Raw genomic sequence first — 26,033 nt, forward strand, 5'->3', positions numbered from 1 at the left:
CATACAAAAATAAGAGTTTTCCAGAACAGGACAACAGATGGACAATAAAACAGTTGGGGACATATATGAGGGCCAAGAAGGCAGAGGTTCCAAAATCCATCTTGTGGCTGTGGCTGGCATTAGGTTTAAACTCCTATGTACCTAAAGCACTTGATTTACAATGAGACTAAATTAATCTAGTCTTGAGTGGCTGTGAAAATCCCCAAATGCTTAGATTTCTAACCGTATTAATATAACTTCTGAATATGAATATTAATGGCACAGAGAAAGGTAAAAGGTAAAACCTCTACAGGAGTAGAAGCAAGCACCATAATGAAGTTGTAAGGTACCCACCAAAAGGGAAGAAAAATTTCTAATTTCCCACAATGTGCCAGTACATATGTGCCAATAGTTAATTTGAGCAACCTAAAAAGTGTTTCCTTTTCTCCAAAATTTGTATTAACACAACCAAATTCTAATTAACTGAATTCATTTTATATCTATATTTATGACTCACTAACTGCTTAAAATATTTCAACTCTCAAATAAAAAACAAAACTGTGAAAGAATTGATATTTCAAATAAAGCCTTACATTTTATTATGTACTTTAAATACAACTTCTGTCTTCTAATAAAAGTCAACTTGAGTATTAAATCCTTTTCAAGTTTGCTAACTGCCTAAGAAATAAAAAAGCAGGCTGAGCTTGTCAAGTTTAATTTGCACCCATTCTCTAGCATATAGAGCCACCGCTTCCTTACTCTCCGCCTTATTTTGTGAGAAGACAGTTTCTTTACAGGCTTCTCGGTCTGAACAGAGAGATTAATCTATTGGTACTCATTAGCTTCTCAGAAATTTTTAAGGTATGAAGATAAACCTGTACGAAAGCATTCTATCTAGAAATACCGTTAACTTCTCTTTTCCAATTACCAAAGATTTTTACAATACTTCACTCTATAAAAATACTAGTGTCCTTATTTTTTTCCTAATTCTTCAGCTAAATTTTAATCTCTGAATAAGAAGTTGGCAAAAATGCTCCTTCATACATCTGTGGATCTTTCAGTTTATTGTACATTTAATACTTTTCATTGTAGACTTAGACTTTGGGATTGTGTGTTTAAGTATGTAAAATAAGCAACATACAGGCACATATAAAATTTAGGGTACCTTGCAAAATCATATGACCCACATTTATCTCTAAAACATTCCAAAACTTAGTTCACAATAAGTCTCATTTGCAGAACATAACTATTCCAAAACAAAGGAGTATAGACAGAAGAATGAAAAACAGGAAAAAGCAAAACCTTTCAATAAGACTTCTAAAAGTGTGCTGTGCTGGCAAAAAATGTAAACACTACAAACAAAGTAAAAAGAAGCACATTTTGCCTGTTAAACAGAATGAAAACTAAGCACAAACTTAGCCAATATGCTATATTCAATGTTGAGGCTCAAATGCAAAGTTTCACGGTCACGTGATTTGAAAATGTTAAGCTAGAAAAGTAAATGACTCATGTTATAATTAGAACTGACAGTAAAATCTCCCATTGATATTCCAGATGTTTCTATTTAATGCAAAGAATTTGTGGGGAAAAAATGAGTCAAAATGATTACTTTCAGAGTTACCAAATCATGTTTATCTTTAAGTGGTCTTAGAAGAGTATCATCAAGGTGAATAAAGTAAATACTTATATAGTAAAACTTCTAAGACTGAAAAATTCAATACAGAATCAGGGATTATTTTATTGAAAGCAACTTGTTTGTTGCTACTTTCCTCATTAAACAAACTGAATAGGATTCAGAACACTCTACTGAATAAAACGTAAAGGTAACAAGAAGGAACAATCCTACCTGTACACAGCATAAATCAATGTACAGTGTTGTATGTGAACAAGACTGATTGGCTTTAAAATTGGCTTTTAAAGGCCAACATCTCTACAAAAGTCTGTAGAAGTATTGTTACGGCAGGCCAACTTCTTTATGATGTCGCATTATGTGCTGATTCTTTTCTGAAGGTCTTCGGAACCCTTTCTTGCAGTACTCACAACGGTGAGGATAGTCTTTCGTATGAATGGAGATAACGTGTCGTTTAAAGCCTGAGGCATCTGTAGTGCTATACTCACAGTACTCACACTGATACACTTTCCTGCCACTGTGTGTCTTCATATGCTTTTTAAGCTCATTCTGTTGTCTAAATCCCTTTCTACATCTCTTACACCTAAACGGAAGATCTTTTGTGTGAACTGAGAGAATATGGCGACTCAGAACAAATGGATCTGCAATCTTAAAGTCACAATGTCTACACTGGTGCATTTTTTTACCCTTGTGGGCAGCCACATGTTTCTTGAGTTCTGAAGGCCTATGAAAGCCTTTATCACACATATCACACTTATGGGGGTAGTCCTTCGTGTGAACTGAAATTACATGTCGTTTCAAATCACTTGAGTTCGAACTCTTGTGGTCGCAATGCAAACACTGGTGAGTTTTGCTTTCTTGGTGGATAAGAGCATGTTGCTGCACCTCTTTGGTATCTGAGAAAGTCAGAAGACAAATGTCACACTTGAATGGCATCTCTTTACTATGCTTAGTTTTTACATGAGTTTTCAAATTAGAAGAGTCTGCAGACCTATATTCACAGTACTGGCATTGGTACGGCTTCTCCCCAGTATGGATTCGCATGTGCTTTTTGAGCTCTGACGGGTGACGAAAACCTTTACCGCACTCCACACATATATGAGGAAAGTTCTTGCTGTGGACCGCCAAAAGGTGGCGATTCAATAACCCTTGTTCAGCTGTCTCGTATTCACAGAATTTACACTTGTGCATTTTGTTAGCTCCTTTTTCCTTATGCACCATTTTGTGAGTAAACAAAGCCCCAGCATGAGAGAAATGCTTCCCACACTCATCGCATTCAATGGCCTTCTCCGCCTTGCTGGTCAGCTTGTGGCTCTCCAGGTGGTTGTGTAAACTTATCTTCTTGTTGGTAGTGTAATCACAGTCAGTACAGCGGTACTTCTTCTTGGTGAGGTGTTCAGGGTGGTTTTTCATGTGCCTTTTCAAAAACCCTCTCGACTTAAACTTTTTCCCACAAATCATACAAGGATAGACAGTCAAGGGATGTCCATCAGGGCCAATAATTATTGCTAAGAAAGGAAAAGAAAGAAGCACGAGTGATCAATCCAAGTTCTGTTTTGGTCTCTTCAAGCATTTAAAGTGTGTGTTCTGAACACTGTTTATAAGTACCTATATTAAGTTAACATACCTTTTATTGTTTTTCAACAAAAGATATAGCAACCTAGTAATAAAGAGAATCTGGTCCAGAAACCTCATTATGACTGTACCAATCTTATTCCCAGTTTAAAATATATAAAGTAGCAATTTAAAGCCATATAAATATTGATATCTACAGAAAATCATTCATAAAGTTCAACATTTCAGCTTTTATTATGTCAAGCCAAATTGATATTAATTTAAAGTTCAACCACACCTATAAAAAAATTTAATATGTAAATCATTATACAAGATATACAAAAAAAGGAATATATTCAATGAACAACTGAAGTATTTGTCCTGCTCCTCTGTGAATGATGCCTGCCTCATGCTGACAGAAATAGATCCTCTTTTTTTGGCCAAGCCATGCAGCATGTGGAATCTTAGTTCCCCGACCAGGGATCAAACCCGTGTGCCCTGCACTGGGAGCGAGCAGTCTTAACCACTGGACCGCCAGGGAAGTCCCTAGATTTTTTTGAGTTTTTTCATTTAAAGTTAACTGACATAATATTTTTGTGATCTTTTTTTTCATTTCCACTAAAATAACCTGATATTTTTATTTTTCCTGAAATAGGTTCTGATCCAAAATCTACTTCTTTTTATCCAAGGAAATCATTCATGAATATCAGTGAATTCTTAAAATTATATTTTCAAATTCAATACACAAAAGCTACTGTATTCTAGCAGCTAAAATGCCATCATAACACCTCTGGGGATACATACTAGTTTCAACTGAGAGCTTGCAGAGCACGCTGCACTGTGGAACTCATGTGCCCTCACCTGTTTGGTACTGCCTGGAATCAGGTCTTCTCCTTTTCTTTGGTTTTTGTTTAGCCAGTCTGCCAAGTCCAGCAGACTCATCTATGTGCAAGAGGGCACTTGCAGTGCCATTCCGGCTTTCAATTCCATCAGAATTATTACCTAACAATATGCATTAAAAAACAAAATTATACAGTATTATAAAGAATTAAGGATTCTTTATAAACTACAACAATGAAAAGCCATGATACTCATGAATGACAGAAATTCCCTATCTAGGTACTAGGCTTTACTTGGCTACTTATATACAAGACTGCAGGAAATGCCTAGCTTCCAAATATAGCATCATTTTCCCCCATGAATTCTCTCGTTCTCACTCAAAGGTCATGAGCCACATATACTGAAGATTAAAATATTTGAGCTTGAAAGTTTACATAATTCTTAAATAACACAGGCACGAAAAAAATTCCTGTTAAATGTAGAGGCAAAGGCAAAAGGTAGACTATATCATCTTCCTGTTTTTACTTAAATCACTACACTGGTACTTCATATTGCTGAAACTTAAGACCCTAGAAACATGTTTTTCAATAATAAATTCATGTTCAAGAACCATGCAGTCCTTCAAGCTGCAACATGACATACCATAAGCTGCTGCCCATGCTATTGGCATGAATGTTTTCATTTCATTGTTATCCATTTGTTGTTCATGCACGGCAGCAGCAGCTGCTGCTGCAACAGCAGCATCCTCCTCTCCTACAATCACTTCCATATAAACTTCGTCTGCAATTTCTGCAACATCTGAGTAGAAAATCAACAGAACCACTTTTGTGACCAAGTTTACAGATCAGACAGGGAAGATATTTTTATTTCAATTTTGTTATTAAACAGAAAGGAGGTTCAAATGTTACATACCTAGAATATTACTTTCCCATAGTAAATACACTATAAACATTTACTCAATGAATCATCACTTTCTTGGCTTTCACCATAATTTGCTTACAAAATGACACCCTGAGCATACATCAAGAGTCACTGATACTCTTCTTTGGAATATGGCAGTACAATAATGTCTTCTTAGTGCTGCTTATTTTCTTCAAATACTGCTGCTTTAAAAAATTAAAAGCCTATAGGAACATAAAATTCTCTCCCACAAAAAGGCCACCTACTTACTTAAATCTTCATCTTGCTGAGAGTCATTGACAGTCATGTAAACCATCTTTTCCCTTGGCACACGAATACTGCTATTCTGATCAAGTAGTTCAACTCCACGATCATTCTCAGGCTCACTCTCCACAATGTCTACAGTGCCACCTATCAGAGAAGATGACAGCTCCAAGAATTTATGTGAAGACTTCATTTCCACCTGTTTCACTTACTACATTTTACATACTTTTCTACTGCTATATTGGAACCCTCCTAAAAGTTATCTTCAGAAAAGATTACAAACATTCTCAGTCTAAACCACCAAAAGTAATTAGGTTTCAGTGTTTGATCAGGATGTATAATACGCTGAAGGTTTCCTCTTACCTAAGTCATCCTCTCCAGGGTCAGCTTTAAAAATGTACACCTTGATGACTTCAGGGCAAGTGCCATCCACTTTACAAGGATCCACTTCCGACTCTGCATCCACGGTCATTCCAGAGGAACCTTCATGTTCTATTTTGCCAGCATCATCCACTAAAAAGGCAGGAAAAGCATTACATAGCAATAGCAGATACTTAAATAAAATATTATCATTTTCAAAAGTCCTTTTTTACAAACATAATCTCTAACTTGACTCATGAAAACTGGATGATTCTACCTAGAAAGCAGAAGATTCAATGAATACATTTTGAAAATTTTCTAAAAGCAGATGAGATATAAAGGTAAAAATTATTTTATTTAAAGTAAACTGCTAGTAACCTAGAAAACTAACAAAAGTAATGAAATGATATACTTTACCTTTGGATATAGTTATATGCATAAGGTAAAAGCAGTATTACATTTTCCAAGATCTTGTGGAAAATGTCCTAGTAGTAAAATCAGCAAACACTAAATTTAATATAAATGTTTTATCAGTGTTATCTCATGTTCACTACTCCTGAATATTATTTGATCTTATGTTTCTATTAGAATTGCATTTTTTTTTTAAAAAAACCAAGTATGATTTTCATAAAAGTATATTACAATGGTCAATGTAAACATCAAACTGTTTCATGTAAAACCACATACAGACATGGTATATATACGTGCACATAACACACACAAACACACACATACTTGAGTTCATAAAAGTAATCATTCTGGGTCATTGCTTGCAAATGCAGCAAATCTATACTTAAACATACTCTTATAGACCTTAATGAAGGTAGGGTGTTTTACATTTTTGGAAAAAAAAAACCAAGATTATTATTTAACAATAGAGGCTCACATGGTTCCCAACAGTAGAGATTCAGGGAATACAGAACAAACATTTCATATTTTAAACTTCGTAACAGAAGAAAAAAAATTAGTACAGTATTATGTTTAGGATTTGGAAAATTAACAAAAGTAAAATAAATAATGTCTCAAAGAAACATATTCTGAACTGTAATAATACCAAAAATATAATTCCCAAATAATGTATCCTTTCATGCACTGCTATCTCTGGCACAAAAGAACGTCTGGCAAAGACTGATAAAAACTTAGTACTAGTCAACTCATCACTGATGCTGTGTGCATTAGAGAAAGACTGAAGGAATGTTCTCTCTGCTCTAGACACAACAAGTGGTCTATTTGGCAGAGCTGAAGACCAAGCAGAGAGAAGCAGAACCAAAGCCCAGAGAAGAAGGTCGATTTAGCTTGTCTTCAATACTGCCATCAAGCCTTTTCATTTCCTTTTTGCTTCTGGTGCTCCTCTGCTAGACGTATTTCATTATCCTTTTCGTTGAACGATTATATTTTATTCAATTCAACAATGAATCACAACTGTAAGTGAGACTTTGAGCTAGGTATCAGAGATACAAATAAAATATGAAAAAGTCATGGACTCAATAAGTTTGAATTCTAGTAGGAAAACAGATGATGAACAGATGATTTGATTATTTTAAAATGTGATAATACTAATAATATAACTACCATTTAAGTGATTACCTACCTAGTAACTAACTACTTAAGGAGGTAGGTTTTAAAGTACTGCCAAAATTTTAAAGGACAGCAAACCTATGTTAACGAAAGTTGAATGACTTATCTGAGATCACACAGCTAATGACCTAAACCAGAATACAAAACCTAATCCATGTGACTCACAACTAACATTCATCAACTTTTAGTATTTTAAGAATGTATTCTATGAGATTTAAGGTGATTTTTTGGAAAAATCCAAAAACGGTATAATTAACAAAAGGTGGTTTCCATGAGTAGCGATCAGATGAGTAAGTTCATGACTCAAGCACAACTCAAAATAAGGCCATGGTGATAGTTTTGACCATTATGTAATTGTATGTCTTAAATTCTTAACACTGGCTTAGAAAGACAGAATTCAGCTTTTGATATCTTTAAAACAACTTCTCCAAATTCCCCATCATGTTCTTTAAAAGATCTAAAAATTTCATTTGTCTAATCAAATTCTTACATATAATTATAGAACATTCTTACGTAGACTATTCAGATAAATTAAGTATCTCCCAAGTGAAAATACAACACTTTAGTTTCTTACTTATTACAAATCAAGACCATCCCCATCCCCAATAAATTACTTAACATAAAACTGCTTTCAAACAGCAGCCTGAAATATTTTTACCAACGTGCAAACCCTACTATGGCGTATAGAATAACACAACACACATACAAAGTCAAGGAGGAACATCTACACTGGTTTATAGTAACCCAGAGGTCACTGATATTCTCGATGAAAAGTGTTTTAGTGAATGCTATATGGGGTCAGACTAAAGTGGGTGGAGAATTCTATATAGGACGTAAATTTCTTTAAGTTTAGTTTAAGAAAGGAGAATAAAGAAGCAGTAATCAGAATGGGTTGCAGGATCAAGGAGATCACTGTTTAACTGATAAAAATACTTAGGCCTGCTCAAAGTCTGTAGGTAATAAAGAAAGTGAGAGGCTGGAATTAAGAGGGCATAGTGACTCTGCTGGATCAAGATCTCAGAAGGAAAGGGAAAAGACGAAACTAGGAGCAAAGATGAAGGCAGTTTCCTTATACAGAAGAGTAAACACTATTCATTTTGAGACCCAGAAGCAAACAGCAATAGCAATGTAGCTAGCTTGTTTTGGGGGAGAGGGTTGGACAGGAGCTAGAAATGCAGAAAACAAGAAAAAAAGTCCTGACTGGTGGTTTCAACCAGATATACACAAGAGGAGGCAAAGGACTCTGGTTTGAAAGTAAGAGAATGGTAGACTGGGTTAAGAACTTGAGAAGTGAGGGAGAATGAGCTGGTACAGGATGAACTTAATGATATCAAGGTTCAAAAATCCCAGCTTGTTAAACTCTTGACAATTATAAACAGATAACACACACACACCCCTTCCCTAAACCCTGAATTTAACTAACTAAAATATCTTGACAATATTTAATAAATACAGTTTGTGAGGAAAAAATAGGCATTATATCCTTAATTCTGGTCTGATGTGTATAGCGGTTTTTTTAATGACATATCCAGCTGACTGACCTAATTAAAATTATGTTCTTAAAGGTGACTTTGGAATGTCAAACTGAGATGGGGGTGGAGATCTCAGCAAACCAGGCAGAAGAATCCAAAATAAATTTATAATTCTTTGGAGAACTAACCTCTAAGAACTCTGTAGATGAAGTTGGCCTCTTTTGGCAAGTTTATAAAAAGTCATTACAAACAGGTACTGAAAAACCTACTGTCCTGTGTTTACAAATTCACACTAGATGTTCTTATAAATGTTAATTTGTAGGTAACCATAAAACTCTTGAGAACTGTAAAATCTAATAATTTTGGAATTGCAAAATGTCACATATTTACCTGTAGCTTGTAAAAGATCCTTCTAGTTGCTTCTACGTTTTTAAAAATATGCAATAAAGGGAGTTCCCTGGGGACTTAGTGGTTAAAATTCTAGGCTCTAACCCCATCACCCAAAACTATCAATAGTTACAAGAATACTATTCAGATATTTCTCTATGCATGTATACATGTAAAAGAATGAAAGAATGAACACAACTGTTTTAAATGAAAATTATAACGTTATTTTTAAACAACAAATTCAACAATAAAACCAGTTTAATTTCACGGTTCGCCAATCTAATCCCTTGAATATTCTCCCAATTCCTATGGCCCTCTCTCACTTCATCTGACCATTTGATTTGCAGAATCACACCCCTTCCAAATGTAATTTTGTCTTTGCACCTATTATCTATGCAGCTACATCGAGATTTTTAAAAATCACCTAATTCTTATGGTCTCATTTTAAAATACCTGACCATAAACTTTGAATGGATTATATTTCACATTTTTTCCTCAAAACTCCAACACTACCTACCAATTGATTTTACTGCCTATTTCCCTAAGAACAAGTGAAACATTAAAAAAAAATCCACTGAATTTGGCTCTACCCACTTGCCAAAAACTAAATCCATAAATTCTACCTTTACTGTATGTTACCATAAACTATTTGTACTCCTCCTATTTAAAAGCAATCCCTCTGACTGAGCACTAATTTGTACTTTCTCTGTACTGTTCAACAATTATCTTTTACATCATCAATTTATCCATCATTTTCTACAGGAACATTCCTTTCAGCAAACAACTAAGCTTTCTCTCTCTTTGTAAAACAGCAACAATGATAAAACCACCTTATCTTGATCCCACTTCTGTAAGTTTCATTTCTCCAACTCTCATTCCACATTCTCTGAACTCACTTCACTTAGGCTTTTGCCAAACTTCACCAAAACTCTTCACTAAAGTCACTCATGACCAATTCTCAGCATTCATTTGACTTGCACCAGCATTTGACACAGATGTTCACTCTCCTCTGTGACTGACTTTCCTTCTTGACTTCTTTGACCTAAACTCTTGATTCTTCTACCATAGCTGCTCCTTTCCCCCTGCCTCTTAAAAACCTCACACCTTTTCTTTCTTGGCCTTCTTTCCTTTATACATAACCAATCCCTCTTTTGGTGATCTCACTCTTATGGTTTAAATTTCATCTACACACTAAGAATTCTCAATCTATATCATCAACCCAGAACTATCTCCTGAACTCAGTTTAGCACATCCATTTCCTTTTTGATGTGTACCAGAAAACTCAAATGAAGTCTTTCATAAAATGTCATCTTCTCTAGGCATCCTGAGCATAACAACTCAGTATCTTCTTTATTGGCCTATTTTAACTTATTCAAAGCACTTTCTAATACACACATAATTCACTTATTAATTTTATGCCTGCACACTTCTGCTAGAAGGCATTCCCTGTGAGGGGAAGGAACTTCCATTCATTTTATTCACTGATCCCAAGAGCCTACAACATTGTCTGGCACATAGTAACTATTCAACATCCATTTGCTAAACGTGTAAGTGATGGTCTTCAAGTAAATGTCTATTAGCCCAATAAATGTAGATTTTAAAACACCCCTCTTGGAAAAAAGTATCATAGTTAGATTGTTATCATATTTTAAGTATCTACTGTCATCTGTAATGAGAGAAATTAACACACTTATACATCATGCCATCCGAAATACTTTATAGTTAATACTTTGTACATAATTACTTTGTTGTATGATCTTAAAATATACATTTGTTTGGTCTAGTTTTACTTTTTACTTTATTGAAGTACAGTTGATTTTACAATGTTGTGTCAATTTCTGCTGTTCAGCAAAGTGATTCAGTTATATACATAATTTTTATATTTTTTTCTTTTATGGTTTATTATAGGATATTGAATATAGTTCCTTGTTCTAAATACACAGTAGGACCTTGTTGTTTATCCATTCTGTATATAACGGTTTGCATCTGCTAACCCCTAACTCTAGCTTTAAATTAACACCACTTTTTCCCTCCATTCCTGAGATATTTCTACTGATGTATTTCATTTAATTGTTCTAGTAATTACTGAATAGCAAACCTCCACCACTCATGAGTCCTAATGTCTGTGAAATCTTGGGAACCTGAGAATGACTTATCTGTTATTTTATTTTGAAGAACAAGTTGGTTGGGTATAAAATTCTTAAACTATAGTTTCCTCAGAATTTTTAGATGCTGTTGCATTATCATATGGCATTGAGCATTTTGTGGTTTATCCTCTAAAAGTTCACTAACATAACTACCATTATGACTTGATGGTTTTTTTCTTTTTACAATGTATTGCCTCATGATTTCAATGATTCTTTTTTAATATTGAGATAAAATTTATATACCATGACAGTCACCCTTTTATAGTGAGTGCACAATTCAGTGGTTTTTAGTAAATTCAGTCGTGCAATTATCTTCACCATCTAATTCCAGAATATTTCTATCACCCTTAAAAGATACCTTTGTACTTTTTTTTTTTTTAAATAAATTTATTTATTTATTTATGGCTGTGTTGGGTCTTCATTTCTGTACGAGGGCTTTCTCTAGTTTTGGCAAGCGGGGGCCACTCTTCATTGCGGTGCGCGGGCCTCTATCACAGCCTCTCTTGTTGCGGAGCACAGGCTCCAGACATGCAGGCTCAGTAGTTGTGGTTCATGGGCCTAGTTGCTCCGTGGCATGTGGGATCTTCCCAGACCAGGGCTCGAACCCGTGTCCCCTGCATTGGCAGGCAGATTCTCAACCACTGCGCCACCAGGGAAGCCCCCCTTTGTACTCTTTTAACAACCCATCTTCAACTATCTCACAATTAGATTAGGCAATCACTAATTTACTTTTTGTCCTTATAGATATACCTATTCTAGACACTCCATATACTTATTTCTTGAACTTTCTAAGTTCATCCATGATGTGGACTGTATCAATGCTTCTCTTATTTTTATGGCCAAATAAAATTCCAATGTATGGTGATACCACATTTTTAAAGTCAATTCACATACTAATGAACATTAGGGTTGTTTACATGTTTTGGCTACTAGTATTAAAAATGCTGCTATAATCATCTGTATAAAAACTATTGTGTGGCCACGTTTTAACATTTCCTGGGTATATGCTTAGCAGTAGAATAGCTGGGTCATACGGTAATTCCATGTTTAACTTTCTGAGGAATTGCCAAATTTTTCTGAAGTGGCTACACCATTTTCTTTCCCACCAGCAATTTATGAGATGCAAAATCTCCCCATTCACGCCAACACTTCTTACCTCCCATTTCTTAAAATACCAATCTGAATGTCTGTAGTGGTATCTCACCCTGGTTTTGATTTGTATTCCCCTAATGACTAACAATGTTGAACATCCTTTATATGCTTACGTTTTTTCCTTTGGAGAAATGTCTACTCAAGTTCTCTGCCCATTTTTAAAATTAGGTTATTTGTCTTTTTATTACTGAGTTGTTAAATGTTAATATCCTTGATTCCTAGGCCCTTACATACAGGCTTTACAAATATTTTCTCCAATTCTGAGTTATCTTTTCACTTTCTTGACACTGTCTTTGAAACAAAAACATTTCAAATTTGGGGCCATTCTCTATGTTTTCTTCTCAGAATTTTAGCTCTTACATTTAAGTCTTGAGTTAATTTTTGTATGTTTTGAGATAGTGGCCCAACTTCATTATTTACAACATGTGGACATCTAGTTATCCCAGTATCATTTGTTGAAGAGACTATTTTTTTCTCCCCATTGAACTATCTTTTATTTTTTTTCCGGCCTCGCCACGCAGCTTGCGGGATCTTAAGTTCCCCGACTAGGGATCAAACCCCGGCCCTTGGCAGTGAGAGTGCAGAGTCCTAACCAATGGACCCCCAGGGAAGTCCCCCCATTGAACTATCTTGAAACCTATGTGAAAAATCAGAGTATCAATCAATGACCAGAAATGTACGGGTTTATGTCTGCACTGTCAATTCTCTTCCATTGATTTATATGTCTATCCTTTTACCAATACTGCTCAGTCTTGATTACTGCAGGTTTTTTGTTTATATGGGAAGGTCAATTTCTCCTTCATTTTTAAAACTTTAGCTAGATATAGAATTCTTGGGTGACCGTCTTTGTTCCTTCAACATATTGACTATATTATCCCATTGCCTTCTAGCCTCCATGTTTCCTAATGAGAAAACCACCATTACTCTTTTTGAGGAAAGATCATTTGTATGTGATGAGCCAATTCTGTCTAGCTTTCAAGGTTTACTGTCTTTTAACTATTTAAAAAGTTCACTGAATTTTTCTGTATTTGGGTTTTATCTCCTAGTTTCTGTCTCCTGTGTCTATCAATTTTCTCCATAATCATGTTTAATTCTATTTTTTTTAGCCATTTCATTTTTGCAATTTTCTAAAGCCTGATCAAAAGATTCCTGAATATATTATTTATTTTTATTCTTATTGTTGCTTTCACAGTGGCTTTTTTTTTTTTGCCAATTAGTTTACTTTTATTAAAAGAGTAATCCATGTACGCGGTATAAAATTCAAACAGTACATCCGTGAAAAGTGAGACAGAATGCCACACAGTTAAGGAGAAAGAAAGACAACTTGTTAAGAATCTCTGTGGATAGAGAAGATGAAAAAAAGTGCAGTTGCACTGGAGCAGTGGAGGCTGTAGAATGTAGAAAATTATCATTGTCATAAAGCTGGGCCATGATGATGATATACCTGATCACACTGGAGACATATGAATGCCTACTATCTCTGCCCCCAAAATGTGTGCAGTAAATTTTACTGTGCTATGCTCAAAGACACAAGGGAAAAAGACTTATATTCAGAGTTAATGGAAACAGTCTGAACTCCACATTTACACTAAAACTTGATTCCAAAGACCCTGGTTATCTCTATGACCTGCTGATTTAAGATAACCAAGTTATTTAAATCAGCAGCTAGATAATGGAACTAGCCAACAAAGTGAAACCTCATTAATGTAAGGAATATATCTAAAAGCTGAAGTCAGAAAGATCAGACACCTATCCAGGCATTCTACTAACAAGTATTATGACTATGACGTGTGCTATAAGCAAAACTATGTCTAATTATGTCCTGGGTGATTAAAAAAAGTAAGCTCAATGAAGAAAACCAGCATTCCATAAGGAGTAGTGAGCAGAATGTAAAACAATGATATTAAATTTCTAATCAATCTAAAATCTACATAAATCAGTTGTTTACGCTCTTGTACATGACTACTTTATTTCAAGGTGTTACACTAATATAATTCCAAACGCAAAAGTGAATTTATTTTTAAAAATACAATTATTACTCCAAAGGGAAAAGAGACATTGGTGTGGGAAAAAGTAAGTGCAAAAGTGACTGCATTATAAAGACAGAAGATTTTTTTCCAAACTGAAACCCTTTCAAGTTTTGGTGGTAATTCTAATAAGGGAAGTAACAGCCTAATTACATCCTTCACGATTTCATATAGTTCAGTACTATTCTTTGCAGCCTTTATCTTTCTATTACAACCTTATGTAGAAATAAATCTTTACTTTTGTATCATTTCACTTTCCTTAATTACAGCTTATCTTATAGGAACCACACTAAAACAATATTGCAAATAGGCTTATGAGATTTATCTTAACATTATATAAATTTAAGTCAAGAAAACATCACCCTAATGTAAGTTAGGAAAGACAGCCTTCAAAAACACCTTGGACAATCACTGTACCCCAAGACTTACAGGAAATCATTAGGTAGTCCTCACAGTTGCCTTTGTCATCATCTTGCTGGTCCACAGGGATCCCGTTGGCATCTATGACTGCTTCAGAGGCACAATCTGCTACCAATACTTCTTCTGAAACTACATCAGTTGTCAGAGGATCAGTGATGATTTCTGCTTCAACTACACTATCATGAATGTGTTCAACGTGTCCAATGTCAGACACGTGTATGGATTCACTTGTCAAGACGTGTTCTGGCATAGACATTGAGGCTGAAGTAATATCAGAAGCTAAAACATCATCTGGGACTGTGCAATGTGCTAAAGAAACTTCTTCGGTTACATCTGAGGTAATAAGCACTTGCTCTGGAATGATGACATTTTCAGACACATCTGCTTCTTCTAAGATATCTGAGCACTGAACATCCTCAATAACAACATCCTCAATAACATCTTGGATTACAACTGAGTCTGGGTCATCAGGAACAAAGTTATGTACAGTTATATCTGAATCCACAACATCTGAAACAAAAACCGTTTCTTGAACTTCCACAACAATTTGATCACCATCCATGTGTGTAGCATCAGTTCCTTAAAAAAACAAAAATTAAAACAACAAATTTCAGGTAGGCATGAATGGCTATCTTAAATGATGTAAATGTTCTTTAATTTCCACCAGAAGAACAGACTATATCTTTGGCTTTCTCAAACATTAAAATAGCTTTAAGAAATATAGAGGGAATCTATTTTATTCATATAAGAAACAAAAGATTTTAACACAAGTACGGTTTTATTCAACCCTAACCAATTAACATGTAAAGAAATACTAGAAAAACAAAAAATGCAGGGCAGTCACAAAAGAAAAATATTCATTAAAAAAACACACAAAACATTAATGTTCCCAGGCAACCAAAATAAAATTTTAAGCCATAATTATGAAATTAAGCAAGTAACACAAGTTCAGAAAACTAATGAACCATTTTCCCTCCTGTCTGTTCCATTTCTTTTCTTTTCCCCCCCAACTCAATCAACACAGTTTTCTACTTTTAATCATTCATATGTATTTTTTTTCTTCCCTTCCTTTAAAAAATTTCATTGTCTCACCCTATTCTGGTATAATACTCCACCATTATTCTTTATCTAATGACTGGAAATTTAGAAATTATCCTCTAAATTTATCCTCTGAATTTGGCGTATAAAAGGATTTGGGCATCAGTGAAAAGCGAGATAGAATGCTACACAGTTAAGGAGAAAGAAAGACAACTTGTTAAGAATCTCTGTGGATAGAGAAGATGAAAAATAGTGCAGCTGCCCTGGAGCAGTGGAGGTTGAGGTTAGTTGCTGTGCAGCCTGACCAAGTTCACCAGGGTATTTTGCCTCCACCTAGCCTCTTCCCGAGCCCGTACACTCCATCTCCAAGGCAGTTCCTCAGAATATAAGAAACCCTACTCACTCCATTCTGCAATTAAGGTAGAGGGGTGAATCAGCTGCAGCCCCTTGAGATTAAATGACTTCACCAAGATCACACAGTTGCTTGCACAGCACATGTACCGAATGAATGCCATGAATGGGAAAAGAAGTAAAATATTCTTAACAAAAACGTAAGATAAAATAAAATAAAACAAATCTGGTATCTTGGCTCTTGGTCCAGTAAAAAGCAATCATGGAAGTCTTAACTACAATGCTACTTGGCTGATTAGTGTCCCTGGTCGTGACTCAGAGAAGCTGAATTTAAGCAGATGCCTAACCCAATGACTATGTGTCAATGAGCAGGCCCTCCGAGAAACAAACAGATTCTTCAACAAACAAAAATGATCAACAAGGGCCAAAGAATAATAAAAGCTGCAGGGAGTCTTTAAACCAGTTAATACCCACTTTCCTTATATATAGAAACAATAACGAGAAAATGCCTCCTTTAATTTCTATAGAACTTCAACAAAAGGCTTAGTAATAATTTGTCTTCAATGTCTCTAATAATTGACATCAAGCAATACATGACTTTAAGCTGCATCTTAAGAACATACCTGTGAAAGCACTTAGTGGCAACAGCACTGATTAAAAGGTCTAAATCACAGAGCACAGTTTAGACACATTCATTTTGTAACCTTGGGCAAGTCATTTAACCTCTGAATTTTGGTTGCCTCATCAGTAAAATGAGGACAGTAATATCTGTCATGCATACCTCACAGGACTGTTGTGATGATCAAATGGCAATGTAAGGGAAGTGTTCTGAAAAACTGTAATGAGAGGTTTCATTATTATTAGGACATATAAAAATGGAGGACCTGGTAAATTAAGTGACTTGTTCATAGACGAACAACATAGTGTTAATAAATAGGGCTAAAATGCAAAAGCCCTTCATTCTACCCCTTGACCCATGCCCAGCCTTGCTTGTGGCTTTAAGCTAGTAAATCCTATGTGTTTTTCTCCAAGGAACTTACAGTCTCTCTTTCAAGAACATTAATTATACTTCAATATGTTCAAGTGTCCAAAGATGTATTTACCATTATCAAAGAGAAATTACCACGAGTCAAGACTATCCCAAATTGTTTAAGAAACACACACACACACACACACACACACACACACAGGATTTAGAAAGCATATTAAAAATCCTCACGTTTCTTGGTAAAATTAATTACTGTTGCTTTAATATATGGCCATATGATCATATAAAATTCAATGAGTAAAATTCTTAAAATTTTAACTTATAAGAATAGCTGTGTAAATCACTTTACAATATTATGTACTTAGAACCATCTGTAAATGTCAATACTTTTTTTCTCACTGTTAAAACTTCATGAATATAATTTTCCTTGAGCAGTTGGAGGAATGAAGCAAGATTCCATCTGCCTGATGCAGAAGGCTCCTTTCAGAAAGCCTTTTGAGAAACAGGGCTGTATAAGTAGGACACTATCAAAACACAGGACTTCAGGTTTATACTTTACCTCCTGGGCATCGAAGAACAGAGAAATGACATCATCCATGTGTTATTTTAGAATGAGTACTCTGCTGGTACAGGTAGTGAAAGAAAGAAACTAACTTTGAGGAAAATAATTTAATATTATAAGTTAAGAATGAGATAATTGTGCTTGGGCTAAGTGGGAGAACTGGCATGAAGAGCAGTGTGGTATACAGCCTCCTCAGCCCATTTACTCCACCCTACCCTTCTTGCAAAATGTCCATGCCACAATGGCTGGAATTGTGAATACATCACATTATGGCTAATGCCATAAATACTTTTCAGATATAATTAAAGTTATGAACCTTAAATAGGGTGATTTTACTAGATAAACATAAACCCTTAAAGCAAAGAAATTTCTTAGGCTGGCATTAGAGAGTTGAAGCAGAACGTTAAGTATGAGACAGATTCAATGCCTTATTGCTTTGGGTGGGGCAGGGTGGGGAGCACATGAAAAGCAAGTGAAGGAACACAAGTAGCTGTGAGCAGCAAAGGCCAGCCAGCAAGGAAACGGGCACCTCAGCCCTACAACTGTAAGGAAGTGAATTTAGCCAACCACCTGAATTAGCTTGGAATTGGTTTCACCCCAGAAGCTCCAGAAAGGAACAACACCCTGCTGACACCTTGATTTCAGCCACATGAAATCCAAACCAAATAGCACAGCTATGCCATGATAGACTTCTGACGTATGGAAACCATGAGACGAAGAATTTTACTATGTTATACAGCTACGTTTGTTTAATGTTTGGCAGAGCAATAGTAACAGAAATGAATACAGATTTTTGGTACCAGAGAGTGGAGTGCTGCTGTACAAATACCTACAAGTGTGAAATGGTTTTGATACTCCCTTGAATAGTCCAGTAATGGAAATATGGATGTTAACAACTCATGCTAGTGAGAACTCAGAAGGAAGAAACAACCAAAGCAGAAAAATTTTACATGGATTTACAGAATACCTACGTCACCATGTACAGACAGTTAATTCAAATCTAGACTTTAAGGACACTGCTAGTAAAGGCTCAAAAGATAGTGAGAAACATGTTATTCAAAACTGAAGGAAGGAATAACCTGTTACATTGCGACAAGTAGCTTAGCAAAATTGTATCCTGCGGTTATATGGAAAATGTAACTTGTAACAGGTAACTCAGATATTTAGCTCAGGAGATTTTAGCAGAGTGTTAATGATGTCACCTGGTTTGTTCTTGCTGCTTATGGTAAATTCAAGAAAAGAAAGATAAATTGTGGAAGAACCAATAAATAAAAAGGTAACAGAACTTAACAACTGGGGAAATGCTCAGCTTCAACAGATGACAAAGGGAAAAAAGTAGTTAAAATTGGGGTGATTCGCTGTCAGTAAAGAACCTTTTAGAGGAAAAGCAGTTTGTGACTCTACAACTCTTCCCTATAATCTCAGACAAAGCAAAAAGTCTGAGAATTCAGTCATATAATGTCTTTCTAAGGCTGTAAACAGTGTGCCTCACAGATACCTTAATCAAAGTAGGATGCGTGTAAAGAGCTTAGGGCGTTGTCCTGCAACCATCTCAGCAGAAGTCAAAAAGAACTGGGATTATCTTAGAAGGATATGTAGATGGATCTCTTTTCTAATAAGGTAAATGCCCATGACACAGAGAGGAGATTCACAAAATTCTTTAAAAATTTATACCATCAGAATCAATACTAGTTTGGATTGCTACCTCCAGAAAAGAATGAAGCCCTGCCAACACTCTGAAACTCAACACAAGGACCAAGTTAAGCCACACTGTAGCTGAACTTCTGACCTACAAATCTGTGAGGTAGCAAACTGATGTATTTTAGGTCACTCAATTTGTGGAACTGCCTTACAGCAACAAAAGAAAACCAGTAACAGCAGAAATAAACAAAAAACACTTTCAAAGACAGAACTAATAGGACTTAGTAAACTGAGAAAAATTGGAATAAAGATAACAAGATTTTGATACTGATGGTATTACTGACAAGACTGAGTTGGCAACGAGATTTTTGAGAGGAAAACAAGATACCTAAGTATAAATCAGTACAGATCTAGCAATACATCCTCTTGATAACTCCAAATTTGGCAGATGGAAAGTGGAACAACCCAAGAAATAGATATACCTATTCCATCAAAAAATGAGTTTGGCTCTTGTGGCTGTAATTCAAGTTCATCTTCATCCATGGCCTTTGATTCTCATTAGTCACAGCTCCTAAACCAGGAAATAAAGTATATCAAACATTAATTTTTTCATATCACATACTTAAAACGTCATCATGATATTTACACTTCTGAAATGGTCACATTTCTTGATTTATCAAAACCTATCAATGTAAAATAAAGTGAACATAATGATTTCCAATTATATTTGGGTGGCTGTATCATAAAAAAGAGAAGTTAAATCAAGCAGGTTGACAGTGTTTTGGGGTTTTTCTCTTTGTTTTATTTAGAGTATACTCTACATAAAGTGAACAAATTTTTTTCCTTTTTTAAACTGAGAAATAGTTGATGTGCAATTGTTATATAAGTTCCAGTGATTCACAATTTTTGAAGGTTACATTCTATTTATAGTTATTATAAAACACTGGCTATGTTTCCTGTGTACAATATATCCTTGTAGCTTATTTATTTTATACAAACTACTTTTTAACCTCTTGATTCCCTACCTTATTTTGCTCCTTCCCTCTCCCCTCTGGTAACCACTAGTTTGTTCTCTGTATCTGTGAGTCTGTTTCTCTTCTGCTATATTTCATTAGTTTCTTTTATTAAAGTGCATAAATCTTAAGTGTTTAGCTTAATAAATTTATATTTGTGTAAATCTGTATTAGCATTACTCAGAATAAGACATAAAACATTTTTTGTACCCCAGAAAACTCCCTCTAGCCTCCTTTCCATAAACAGTCATGACTCTTTAAGGTTCAACTTTAACACATTTTGTGGAATACTGAGGGAATTCCAGAAAGATTTTTATTACATCTTTAAATTTAATATAGTCTACAATTTCTTACCAATAAATTACAAAATGGTAAAAATTCAAAATTCATTACAATGGTAAACCTTCTTGAGATTTCTATATAACTTACAGTGACCTCCCTTAACTGACCTTCTGGTTGCAGAAATAATTCTCAAAGTATACGTATATTCTCCAGGCCACAAATAACTTGGTACCAGCTGAAAGGTTAAAAAATAAATTCATCTTTACACAATAAAATCAAAGTCCCATCTATAGGATGTCTGAAACCACAAGCAAGAGTTTGTGTCTGTCTCTCCTGGTGACCAAAACAATAACATACAAACATGAAAGCTGAAGGTCATCGACGAAATACGGCCTAGAGTAGAAAAAATAGCCAGTTTAAAAAAAAAAAAAAAGTTAAAATACAAGAATACAAAGAACCTAGTACATGCCTAAAAAGCAAGTGAGGAGATAGAGGGAGCAGAAAGGGGAGGTTTATTCGGGGCCATGACTTACTTATGTTGCAAGTACCACACAAACTTCCTAATTGGTTTTCCTATCGCCACTTTCTCACTTTCTAATTCACCTTCAACAGTGCTATCACGTACAGTTTCTTTAATCTCTATCATTTTTGCTGACAACATATAAATTGTTACTATTAAGACTGCAAGTAATGTAGTACACCGACTATATTTCTCTCTCTTTTGCGGCCTTGATCCTGGAGGGACTGCCTACTGACAGCAATAGTCTCCCCGTGAGTGCACCTTTGATATACAAACCAACCAATCAGAGCCCACACCCCTAACCACCAAATTTACTAAGCCAAGATTCTCCTTACTCTAAAATAACCCAGGGCCACATTCCAAACAACTAGGGACAGTTCTTATAGCCCAGAGACCACTAAAATTGTTCAAATTATCCAATCCTAAACTTAGTATACCTATTCTTCCTTGCCCATTCCTTCCCTATAGAATCCCAATGACTCTGGACTATGGCAACTCCTCTTCTCCTCTGCTTTCTTACCCTATGTGGTCCGTCATGGAACGGCATGCCTCTCTCCTCTTATACATGTGAGTATAAACTTCTCCCTTTTCTAAAGCATACTTTAAATGATGTTAGACCTCAATTCAAAACATGTTAATGACTCCCTACTGATTCTCCAAATAAAATCTGATCTCCTTGGCCTACAAGCCTCCAAGATCTGGTTCTGACCACCTTTCCATTATTCTCATAATTTCCCTTCAATTCATCTTCCCTTCCTTTCTACCACGACCCCAATCTCTGTTTCCGTCTCTCTCATCAGCCAAATCCTTGGTTTCAGATTTCTTCTATGTGAATGACCTTTATGTGTCATCCCTGCACTAATTTATCCCCTACATGTCCTTCTTCACGAAGAAAATACTAAAAACAACTACTTCCTCTGCTGCTGAATTTCCATACCACTTTATCCCTTTCTTCTTTTTTTTTTTAAGCATACGTCATGGTAATTTATATCTCTTTTTTAAAAAATATTAATTAATTAATTTATTTAATTTTTGGCTGCATTGGGTCTTTGTTGCTGCATGCAGGCTTTCTCTAGTTGCAGTGAGCAGGGGGTACCCTTTGTTGCAGTGCGCAGGCTTCTGTTGTGGAGCACAGGCTCTAGGTGCACAGCCTTCAGTAGCTGCAGCGCGTGGGCTCAGTAGTTGTGGCTCACGGGCTCTAGAGCGCAGGCTCAGTAGTTGTGGTGCACGGGCTTAGCTGCTCCGCAGCATGTGGGATCTTCCCCGACCAGGGCTTGAACCCGTGTCCCCTGCATTGGCAGGTGGATTCTTAACCACTGCCACACCAGGGAAGTCCCTATATATCTCTTATTATTGTTTGATATTTACATAGTCTCTAAAGAACTATGCAAGTAAAAAACTCAGTTGTAATTTATACTATAAAAAAATTAATTTCCAACATGCCAGCCCTAAGACATCCAATTCATTTTCAAAATATACTGTATTTTATGACATTTATTCAAAATGCTTCAAATAAGAAGGCTATGATAGGTACAGTAATATTTTTTCAACTATAAAAAAATGGAAAAGATAGTTCCTCTAAATAAGTTGTCACTGCTTCCTCTTCCCAAAACTTTCTAGCTTGTACTTCTTTTCCCTTTTTCAATATGTGACTATAAAAGGATAAATGAGAAGATATCTTATAAGAATAATAAAAAATAAAATGATGTCTTATTTAAGGTATCTTAAAGTCTCCTTATAGAAATCAATCTCATTATCTCTAATAAAAGTTGAACTTGTATTCATTATGGTGCAATAAGACTTTTCTACTATCCTTACTCCAAAGAACACTGACTGAGACAATCATCCATGGATGAGTGAGCTTTTGTGGAAGTTCAAGAGTCAGTGGAAAAATTCCAGGACTCCCTTCAGCAAAAAATCTGAAATTGGATGCACTGAGGCAGGTAAGAAGAATGGTTTCACTTTACTCACATCCCACTAGGCAGCACAGCTCAGTGCCAAGAGAGTCCTTCTTGGCCTGTGAATGAGGACCCAGCTACCCCAATGGTGCAGAATATTGTCAAAGAGATCCACTTGGTTTGCCACATCCAGAATACTGAGGTGTGGCTATAGGACTAGGGGCTGGAGAGCAGCTATGAGAACAGTAGCCAGGGTTCTTGCGGGGCATCAAAGGAACATGATCCTCCTGCTTCACAACTCTATCAGAAAACCCACCCACGAGCTGCTGGGGACCCCCTGCTTGTTCCACCCACACACCTGCCTTACCCATACACACTCTCATCCTATGGCTGGCTCTCTGTGTGTCTTGCCAACAGTACCAAGAGCAGGCCTGACTCAATGGGATTGTGAGAAACCACGCAAATTAGGATATTCAGCACCACCCTGGGTAAAGGAAACGCGAGGCTCTCAGCACCCATGCTGGCTTTGCAGAATGGGAATAAGGCATACAATCTAAGGATTCCCTCAAAAGAGGGAGCAAAAAGGATGGAACAGGCATGTCCATAGAAAAGGTATTAGAAAGCCTCAGAATCCCTCATAGGGATGAAAGAAGGTATTTCTTTGCTGAGGACAGTTAAGTAAAGACTGGAGAAGTGACTGCTTCTTTTAATGCAAAGAAAATGACACAAGACTTCAAGGAATTTGAAAAATGAAGGACACACACCACCACCAATGGAACACAGTAACTTTCCAGTAACCAACTCCAAAGACAGGGAGATGTGCAATGTGCCATAAAGAATTCAAGTTATTATATGAAAGCTCAGAAAACTAAAAGAAAACCCAGAGAAACAATTCAAGAAAACAATGAAAGAAATACATAAACAAAATAAGTTTAAAAGCAAGAGAGAGATCATAAAAGAGAACCAAACAGAAACTCTGAAAGCATACAGTGAAATGAAATGAAAAAAAATGAAATAGAGAGCATCAACAACAAACTGGATAAAGCAGAAGAAAAAAATCTGATAACAAGTCCTTTGATACAAACCAGTTAGAGGTTAAAAAAAAAGAAAAAAGAATGAAAAAGGAGAGAGAGCATATCTTAACTGTGGGATACCATTAAAGAAAACAACCTACATATTACTGACGTCCCAGAAAATGAGGACAGAGACAAGGGGAAACAATGGCTTTAAGGAAAGAATGTCTTCCCCAAACTGTAGAGGATTTGGATATATCCCCTGAATTTCAACCTAAAAGAATCTTCTCTAAGACACATAATTAAACTGTCTAGGGACTTCTTAACTGGCGAAGTGGTTAAGAATCCACCTGCCAATGCAGCAGACACAGGTGCAATCCCTTGTCTGGGAAGATCCCACATGCCAAACAGGTGGCATTTTCCCCCATAGGAAATCCACCTATAGCTTGATGGTGGTTCCCTTATGAAAGAACTTTTTTCTCTTGCTGCTTTTAAAATTCTCTATTTCTTTTTCATTTTAGACAGTTTTTTTTTTAATAATTTATTTTTGGTTGTGTTGGGTCTTCATTGCTGCACGCCGGCTTTCTCTAGTTGAGGCGAGCAGGGGCTACTCTTTGCTGCAGTGTGTGGGCTTCTCATTGCAGTGGCTTCTCTTGTTGTGGAGCAGGGACTCTAGGCACGCGGGCTTCAGTAGTTGCAGCATGCGGGCTCAATAGTTGTGGCTCGCAGGCTCTGGAGCACAGGCTCAGTAATTGTGGCACGCAGGCTTAGTTGCTCTGCGGCATATGGGATCTTCCTGGATCAGGGCTCAAACCAGTGTCCCCTGAACTGGCAGGCAGATTCTCAACCACTGTGCCACCAGGGAAGCCCCTTTCCTTCATTTCTGAAGGACATATAGGACAATAATAAATTGTTCTATAAATTAAAAGACAAAAAGTATTAGAAACAATGTTAGCTACCATTTGTTGCTAGATATATAATATGAGAAAGGTAAATTGTGACAACAGAAACAAAGTGTGAAGAGTAAAAAGATAGCGTTTTTGTATGAAATCAACATTTTAAGTTGTTATCAGCTTAAAACTGATCCTTATGTGCATAAGATAATTTATGGAAACCAAAGCAAAAACCTACAGTAGATACACAAAAGATAAAAGAAGAGAAGCAAAGCTTACCACTATGAAAACTAGTCAGTTCCCAAAGGAAAGCAGCAAAAGAAGAAGGAAGGAAAAAAGGAACTACTAGTCATTCAGGAAACAGTAAGAGAGAATTAGTAAGTCTCTAAGTATCATTAACCACCCTAAACATAAATGCACAGAATTTTCTAATCAAAAGACAGAGTGTGGCTAGATGGATTTAAAAGAAAAAAAAAGACAAGACTCAACTACCAACTATATGTTGCCTAAAGGACACTCACTGCAGCAGTAAGGACAAACACAGGCTCAAAGTGAAGGCATGGATAAAGATAATCCTTTCAAGTGGAAATGAAAAGAGAGCAGCGGTAGCTACAAGTATCACACAAAATCAACTGTACATTAAAAAGGGTACAGAAAGTTATATAATGATAAAGGATCAATTCATCAAAAGATATATCAAATCAAAAACATGTATGCAACCAACACTGGACCCTACATTGGCCCACTTAAGTATAGTAACCTAATGCTGACGAATCTGAAGGGAGAAATAATATTACAACAATAGGAGGAAGCTTCAACAGAGCAACTTTTAACAACAGACAGATCATCCAGACAGAAAATCTAAAAGGAAACATTAGAATTGAACTACACATTAGACCAAATGAACCTAAAAGACATATACAGAACATTTCATCCAACAGCGACAGAATACCCATTCTTCTCGCACGCACTCAGAATATCCTTCAAGATAGATTATTATATAGGCCATAAATCTTAAACTTAAGAAGAATGAATTATCAAGTATCTTTCCCTGCAACAATGGTATGAAATGAGAAATCGGTACCAGGAAGAAAGCTGGAAACTAACTGAACAAAAAACTCTGA

General features: G+C 35.9%; 1 protein-coding gene across 7 annotated transcripts in view; it reads right to left on the reverse strand.

The window, feature by feature from the left end:
• Positions 1–1,868: 1,868 nt before the first annotated feature.
• The window catches only part of LOC133083009 (zinc finger X-chromosomal protein-like), a 60,508-nt gene continuing 36,343 nt past the window's right edge, over positions 1,869–26,033 (reverse strand). For 2 of the 7 annotated variants that reach the window (XM_061179673.1, XM_061179672.1), the window contains 7 exons: positions 19,773–19,861; positions 14,720–15,289; positions 5,531–5,680; positions 5,174–5,314; positions 4,646–4,801; positions 4,025–4,165; positions 1,869–3,117 (listed from right to left, as the gene is read on the reverse strand). In XM_061179673.1, the coding sequence (XP_061035656.1) occupies positions 1,934–3,117; positions 4,025–4,165; positions 4,646–4,801; positions 5,174–5,314; positions 5,531–5,680; positions 14,720–15,289; positions 19,773–19,833 (2,403 nt within the window). In that variant the 5' untranslated portion in view covers positions 19,834–19,861 and the 3' untranslated portion in view covers positions 1,869–1,933. Of the gene's footprint in view, positions 3,118–4,024; positions 4,166–4,645; positions 4,802–5,169; positions 5,315–5,530; positions 5,681–14,719; positions 15,290–16,880; positions 16,936–19,772; positions 19,862–26,033 lie in introns of those variants that run through there. The other 5 variants (XM_061179674.1, XM_061179679.1, XM_061179675.1 and 2 more) reach the window with 5 other exon arrangements.

This window comes from Eubalaena glacialis, unplaced genomic scaffold (assembly GCF_028564815.1).
Source record: "Eubalaena glacialis isolate mEubGla1 unplaced genomic scaffold, mEubGla1.1.hap2.+ XY H_3, whole genome shotgun sequence".
NCBI classification, from domain to species: Eukaryota; Metazoa; Chordata; class Mammalia; order Artiodactyla; family Balaenidae; genus Eubalaena; species Eubalaena glacialis.